The 8016-nt window shown below is 49.4% G+C and overlaps 1 protein-coding gene across 1 annotated transcript; it reads left to right on the forward strand.

Moving 5' to 3' along the window:
• Nucleotides 1–1465: 1465 nt before the first annotated feature.
• On the forward strand, nt 1466–3984 carry MCHR1 (melanin concentrating hormone receptor 1). The gene is made up of 2 exons (XM_077167846.1): nt 1466–1556; nt 2771–3984. The coding sequence occupies exons 1-2, from the start codon at nt 1481–1483 to the stop codon at nt 3748–3750; spliced, it is 1056 nt and encodes a 351-aa protein (XP_077023961.1). The 5' UTR covers nt 1466–1480; the 3' UTR covers nt 3751–3984.
• Nucleotides 3985–8016: the final 4032 nt, after the last annotated feature.

Below are 8016 nucleotides of genomic sequence, written 5' to 3' on the forward strand. Positions count from 1 at the left end.
TTGTGCTGAAAATAAGACCCAGCATTTAATTGTAAGGGTGGCAGAGTTGTAAAGGAGCCTGGATGTGCAGCCTTAACAGGTCACTGATGCTGAAGTGAAGGCTCTGATAGAAAAGTATGGGATTGCCTGCAATGCTCTTCTTTAAGATATTTTGCAAAATATCCTTTGTCTTCTTGCCTGTTCTTGCCACCCCAGTGTCTATTCAATGGACCCATGTTAAATTTTTCATTGCATTTATTAACAATATTATAAATTGTCTTTTTTTTTCATATACATTCTGTCTCCCTTCCCAACTTGAATGTAAGCTCCGTGAGAAGAGGGACAGACTTTATTGTTTTATTTACTTGCAGAACTTAGAACAGAGTTTGGCAAGTAGTAAGTGCTCAATAAATATTTGTTAGATGAAACAAGCAAATGAATAAGATGAAGCACATAGGGATCAGACTGCGGATACACTGAATGCTGGCAGGGATGTGGGGGCAGCTTTTGACTATGAGGGGCAGTGGAGGCCTGCAGCAGGAGGTTAGGGCAGAGAATTTTCCACAATGCTTCTGCCCTCTAAGGCTGTACCTGGTTGCCGATCTCTTTGGGGGGTTATAACCTAGATATTTGTTGCAAAGAGTTCCAGCCAAATCTCAAGGGCTTCCAAGCATTAAAAAAATAAACTTCTGTAAGCATAGTCCATGCTTATCCTGTGCAGAAGGGAGTTTGTTTCTTTCTGACCCCCGAAGCCCTGACCATTGCCAGAATGGAGTGACCTGAGTCACTGCTGAGTGTTATTTGAGGGCTTAGTGGCCAGCTACTCCTCAGTGTCTGAAGGACACTGACAGCTAGCAAGGAGATGAGAGTCCATCTGGGCACTAGAAGGGCTAAGGGTGGCCTTGACCATGCACAAGGAGCAGGCATGCTGCAGGCCAAGCCATTGCTTTCAGTTCTCTGTGAATGTCACTCCTGACCTGCCCCATGGCCCAGCCCCGGTACCTGGGTTAGAGGCTAGACCAAGCTTGTTCCCTCCTCCAAAAGGAAGCATACCCTTTTGCCTTCCCAGAGACAGTGATCTGCACGTAAAGGAAATAGCTGCCCTTGTGAGCACATAAGACAGCCCCAAGAACCAGTGGACAGAAAGGCCCCACCCTGATGGAGTTCCCTGAGCTTGTCCCCTCCCCACTTCCCCCGTCCCTGGGCTCTGCAGGCAGTCAGAAGTGGGAGCTGCAGCTTGGTACTGAAGAGGTTAATGAGCATCTGCCTCCGAATGTTAATATGTCTAGGTGATGTCAGTGTGAGCCGCCGAGGAGGGAGTGGGGAGCAGTGGGGCTTGGAGGCGGCAGAGGCTGCGAGGCTGCCAGGCTGCGAGGAAGACCCCTTTCCGGACTGCGGGGCTTGCGCTCCAGGACAAGGCAGGCGGGCGCTGGAGGCTGCCGCAGCCTGCGTGGGTGGACGGGAGCTCAACTCCTGCGAGCAGGCGACGGCCGCCGGCAGGATGGACCTGGAAGCCTCGCTACTGCCCGCTGGCCCCAATGCCAGCAACACCTCTGCCGATAATCTCACCTCCGGTGGTGAGTTAGAGGATTGTCCTCCCTCCTCTGGGTGGGGGTAGGGAAACTTTATTACAGTTCTTGGAGGCAAGATCTGCAGTCTGCCTTGCTGGGAGGGGAAGGGGAGAAGGGACCTGGGACAGGCAGGTGCAGAGGGTGCACCAGAAGAGAAAGGGGCAAAGACACGTTCCTGAGTGGCAAGGGAGGCACGGGAAGACTCGCTGATGAGTTCCAAATATGCACTGCAGGAAAAAAAAAAATCCAGGCTGTAAAAGCAAGCAAGAAAAGCTGGATGATATGTGGAGAGACAGCTGGAGGCTCATTCATTCGCTGTTAACCTGGTGTTTTCACTCATACTATGGCAATGGGGTCTAAAACATCCTTACTGCTGCCAGGAGAGGTGATGGGAAGGGAAGTCTTCAGAGCTGTGAGTGGATTAACTTTTCTGGTGAATTAACCTACCTGACATTTCCAGAACTGAGATGCTCTGGGATTCTAGCTTTGCAGGAGAAGGGGAAGAAAGGAAGAAAATAGGAAAGGATTGTGTGGAGAAAATTCTCTGTTGGCTGGGCTGGCACACACATCTTCAGTCTCTGCTCCCAGACTCGGGAAGCCCAAGCACAGAAGATAGCAACCAAGGAAATCCCTGATAGGAAGCCGAGATCTGGGAGGGCTGTGGGCCTGATTGGACACAGGTGGGCAAAAGCCTTTACATCACAGTCACCCACAGAGATGCCCAGGAATCAGTATACAGCCTCTAACCAGCAATTTCTAAAATGAGATGATCAGGTATGCAAATAGGAAAAACAACAACAACAAAAAAACCCACCTTCATATCCTTTTGGTTATTTTGATGAGGTTTCCTGGAGCAGCCCAGGGGCTCACAGAGTCATTTTCTGCAAATAACTGTGGTTCTTGACTCTGATTTCTAAGAAAATGTAGGAAGCAAAGGACTCGGTCTTTTAACAAACAGGTGGTGAGGGAATCGGGTAGGATCAACCACAGAAACGAAGGAGGGTATAGGGACAAGATCAGCAACAGTGTATGGGGAATGGGGGTGGGGGTGGGGCAGAATACGAGGAGAGAAGGATTCCAGATGAATAGTGGGCCTTGTGCTGAAACAGAAGGGAAGATGCAGAAGTAAATGTGAGCATAGCTGGAGGCCAAGCCAGTGTGTATCTACCTTTAGAGCTGAGTCCATGTCAAATGTCCGACACTTGCTCCCTCTGTCCCAGGGTCACCGTCTCGCAGAGGGAGTGTTTCCTACATCAACATCATCATGCCTTCAGTATTCGGCACCATCTGCCTCCTGGGCATCATCGGGAACTCCACGGTCATCTTTGCAGTGGTGAAGAAGTCAAAGCTCCATTGGTGCAGCAATGTCCCTGACATCTTCATCATCAACCTCTCGGTGGTAGACCTCCTCTTCCTCCTAGGCATGCCCTTCATGATCCACCAGCTGATGGGCAATGGCGTCTGGCACTTTGGAGAGACGATGTGTACTCTCATCACTGCCATGGATGCCAACAGTCAGTTCACCAGCACCTACATACTGACCGCGATGGCCATCGACCGCTACCTGGCCACTGTTCATCCCATATCTTCCACCAAGTTCCGGAAGCCTTCTGTTGCCACTTTGGTGATCTGCCTCCTCTGGGCCCTCTCTTTCATCAGCATCACCCCCGTGTGGCTCTATGCCAGGCTCATCCCCTTCCCGGGGGGCACAGTGGGATGTGGCATCCGCCTGCCCAACCCGGACACTGACCTCTACTGGTTCACCCTGTATCAGTTCTTCCTAGCCTTTGCCCTGCCCTTTGTGGTCATCACAGCTGCATACGTTAGGATCCTGCAGCGCATGACATCCTCAGTAGCCCCTGCCTCTCAACGCAGCATCCGGCTGCGGACAAAGAGGGTGACCCGCACGGCCATCGCCATCTGCCTGGTCTTCTTTGTGTGCTGGGCGCCCTATTATGTGCTACAGCTGACCCAGCTGTCCATCAGCCGCCCGACCCTCACCTTTGTCTATCTGTACAATGCGGCCATCAGTTTGGGCTATGCCAACAGCTGCCTCAACCCCTTTGTGTACATTGTGCTCTGTGAGACCTTCCGCAAGCGCCTGGTCCTGTCAGTAAAGCCTGCAGCCCAGGGGCAACTTCGTGCCGTCAGCAATGCTCAGACAGCTGAGGAGGAGAGGACAGAAAGCAAAGGCACCTGACACTTCTCTTGCCACCTTGGGTACTTCTGATTCAGGACACCACGGCCAACCATGGGGAGAGATGATGAGAAAAACCCAAGACCCCTCTGGGAGGCTGCAGGGAGACTGGGTGATGAGGGGTTGTTGCATTCCTAAATACATTCCACAGATCCCACAAATTACTGGGGAGGTGAGGAGCCAGGTTTGGGGGCTTCCAACATCAGAAATCCCCTTGGGGGAGCAGAATGAGACCTTTCAATGGAATGGAAACTGAGCAAGGAGAAAATGTTGGTTTGAAAGTTGAGACCTACATCTGTTCATTTCCAATTGCCTTTTTTCCAAGAGAAATATTGGAACGCTCCTGTCTGGGTTTATTTAAAATCAGGCAAGGTAGGGTATAAGCTGCTAGGGCCATCCTGCACAGGGCCCAGGAAGGGATGTCCTGAATGCTCTTTCCCATCTCTCTTTGTATGATGGAAGGCAGCCTTTCTCCCAAGCTGGTGGGATGAAGAAAAATGAAGCATGCAATCTTTCTGTGTTCCAGCGTCCTGTGTTGATTTTCTTTTATCTTTAGGGGGATGCATGTTTATTTTGGGGGGTAGGGCTCTGAGCCCACAGGAATAAAAGCCCAATTTACTAGAAGATCCCCTTAATGAGAATGACAAGCATACCTGGGGTTGGTGGTCTTGAAACTAAGAAAAATGGGAGTAAGGGGGAGGGCAGCTTTTGCAGCTGCAGGAACCATCTCTTTATGGGGCACATTCATTCCCTTCCAGGTCCACAGTGGGCGCCATCAATGTTTGGCACGTTCAGGCATCCTCTTTTCGCTCTAACCTTTCCTCTCCAAAATAAAAATCAAAACGAATAAAGGAAAATCTCTACCTACATCAGTCTGGATGCCCCTGTATAATTGCTTGCATTTGGGGATGTGGCTGGGGATGGCAGAAAAGGATAAGAGGGGTCACTTGGTTGTGGAATTTAGACTTTGGTTCAGGCTGGTTTTAGGAAGCAAGAAGCAGGGGATCTGTTTGTTCAACCCCACAGGGAGGATTCAGTGACACAAACAGAATTATTGTGAATTCATTGTGATTTATTGTGATTTCAGTTCTGCTGCTGGGCTTGTTCTCAGGACTCAGCTTTTTGTCTTCTCCTGCTCATTGTCACCAGTGCTGACCCCTCGAGCCCCAAGTCCCACCCCCACCTCCTCTCTGAGTCACCAGCCATAGGACTGGCTTTCCAGGCGGCCTGAGCCTCTCTGCTTGCTGCTGCCAAGATCTGGTGTGGGCCCTTTTGAGCAGGAAGATACAAACAGGGCCGCTGGGAGGCAGCCAGGACTGCTGCTTCTCGGCTCCTTCACTGAGCTGCAAAGTCCTGTGTGTACCGCTCAGAAGACGTTAATGAGATTGTGGGAGCAAATGTGAGCCGCATTTGCTTGTCAAACCAGGGAAATGCCCTTAACAAGGGCGCTTCAACACAGCCTGTTCCCCTTCTTGCTGCAGAGATGCAGCAGGTAGCCGGTTTAGCTTTTGGTCCTGGGGAGCTCTTTTTATCATTATCAGTAGCATTACTTCATGGTCCACATTCTACTCAACCCAGTACGAGCTGTTTAAAGAAGCCGATAGTTACTTTCTTTACTCCCTTTCAGTAGGGTCTCTAGCTGCTGTAGATAAGCTCAAAACCTATTTTAGATGCACATCCAACAAATGATTCTTGGGGGAGCCTTGAGAGAAATTCAAAAAGTAGCTCCAACCTCTAATCCTCTAGTTCAGTGAAAGGAGGTTCCCTGCATCTGGTGTGCCTACTGAAAAGCTTCCCTGAGTGTCTACTGCCCCCATCCCCACTCCTTATACCCAGCCCCTAAGGAGGAATCTTGGAGAGGAAATGCAAGTGACTTAGTCCTAACAGCTTTCATGAGTGGCCACACACCCAGCCGAAGGGCCCAGCAGCTCCTGGGAAAGGGACATCCCTTACCCTGGATGTCAATGCCATATTGAAGCGACTGATATTGAAGCAAAGTAAGTTGAGACAGGAAAGTGAATGGGTGATAATGTAAACAGAACAAGAGAGGACTAGGGGAGAGATGGAGAATTCAGGGAGAATGACCGATGGAGAGGAGAAAGGGGCTAGGGAGGGATAAAAAGGGAAGATTACTGTAGAGGTGGGGGGCACTTAGCCAACATATCTTCCCCCAGCCTGATCCAGCAGCAACCTGGACACACTTGAATTGCCATTGGATATGAATACGCACATATAGAGGTGAGTGTGGGCTGCTGGGGGGACCATCTTTCTGCCACTGTTACTGGGAAAGGTGGCTTGGGGGTAGGACTGGCTGGTGGGTCTGAGAAACCACAGAAGTCAAGAATGCAATTTTCCTTTCCTTCTCATTCATCCCAGGAGTGTGCAAAGCCAGAACTGTAGCCAACGGCAAGGGGCCACTGTGAGATGCAATGGCAAGGGGCCACTGAGTTCAAGAAAGGGGTGAAGACCGTGCAATTCCCCAACTGAGGGATTTAGGGCCTCAGGGATTAGATAAACCAAAGTTGCAAGTGAACTTTAAACATATTTACACTCTGTAAATAAATGATAAGAGCACAAAATAAAGGGACTGCCATTGATATTTTACTCAATTCAAATTAGAAATAATTGGTTCCATAAGCCTTGTTACTATGGAAAAAAGAAACACCTAGGCTTTCCCTCACCTGCAATTTCACTGAGATACTTGTCATTTTTTTCACTGTGCTGAGTGCCCCAGCTCAGGTCTAACTCACAGAGGAAACTTGAGGAAGAACTTACCAGATGGTCAGAAATGGATGGACAAGCCACTCAATTATTCACAATGATGTCTCCTCCATTAGTGGCATATGGTGGCAATCTTAGGCTATATGGAAGGGCAATGCCCTTTATTAAATAAAAAAACAAACAACAACAAAAAATCAGTGAAAGAGCAACTTCTATCTTGGGAAAGGCATTGTTGTGCCAGACACTGCTAATAAGTACTATATTTATTAACACTTTGTTGGTTGATAACTCTTTATCCTCATTTTACAGATGAGTAAATTGTGTCTTAGAGATGTTAAATGACTCACCCAAGGTCACAGAGGTAGTGGACAAGGTCACCTGGCATTGCTTCCAAGTGCACCTGCTGTATCAGCTCCCCTCAGATCACATCCTTACCTTCAAATAGGCCCCAGCCTCACCCCAACAGCCCTTCTCTTGGTCACACCCTAAGTCTCATATTTCCCTGCCTTTGTCTCACATCCGGGCCTGAAGTCCCCTTTCTCCTCTTCTCTCCATGGTAGAAATCTCACTTGCCCTCCAATGCCCACCTCAGTTTTCTTTCTCATCTGTGGAGGACGTGGGCCTTCCCAGAGAGAATTAATCACCGCCTCTTCTGGGTTCCCAGAGCTCCTGTCCAAACTCCAGTAGCTCACTGACCACCTTACCCTCTGCTGTTATGCTTCTGCCCCTTCCACTGGAGTCTGAGCCATTCCTGGCGGGAATCAAGCTTAGTCATGCTTGATTTCTCTGTCACTTGAGCGCTAAGCTCAAGCAATATGTCCCAAATAAATGCACCACCCACAGCAGACATCACTGCCTCATGGGATTGGAAGGCACTGTAGTGGTTTTCTAGTCCTGCCTAAGGTGAACAAAATTGTCCAGGAGGTTCTGGACAAGGACCACTCATGAACTGCCCAGAGGAAATCAGGTTTTTGTCCCTCCGCTATTTCTTTCTCCAGGGTTTCTCCTTCTGGATCTCTCTGTTCTTTGAAACACTGTCCCCATCTGTCACTGGCAGTGCAAAACAGGTAAATCCTGGACTTGTGGCTATAACACTTATTGCCCTATGGCCTTGGCAAATGACTTCCTCTTTCTCTGAGCCTATTTCCTCATCTGTAATATGGGCATAAGAATATCTACATCATGGGGTTGTTGGGAGGATTAAATGAGATGTTGTAAGTGCACCCTGAGTGCTCCCCAGGGTCACCTTTACCTCTAATACTCATATAAACCAACTTAAGCCTTCACCCTGGGTGCCTACAGAGGGCCAGTGCCTTTTCAAGTTTTGCTCTGGGTGGTTGAAGGCAGGTTCTATGTGTCATCTGTTGCCTCTGGCTCAGATCACCACTGTCCTGCTTGTCACTGCCTGTCCAAGTTGCTCCAACTTCTGCAGTTGGCTTTATCCCAAGGCTGTGCTAGCTTAAGGCTGATGGTTGGGTGCAGGGATTCTCAGAACAGGCAAGGGGAGGAGGTGTGAGCCAAGAATGGGCAAGGACAGGAGTTGGCTAG

Source organism: Tamandua tetradactyla, chromosome 7 (assembly GCF_023851605.1).
Source record: "Tamandua tetradactyla isolate mTamTet1 chromosome 7, mTamTet1.pri, whole genome shotgun sequence".
Lineage (NCBI taxonomy): Eukaryota > Metazoa > Chordata > Mammalia > Pilosa > Myrmecophagidae > Tamandua > Tamandua tetradactyla.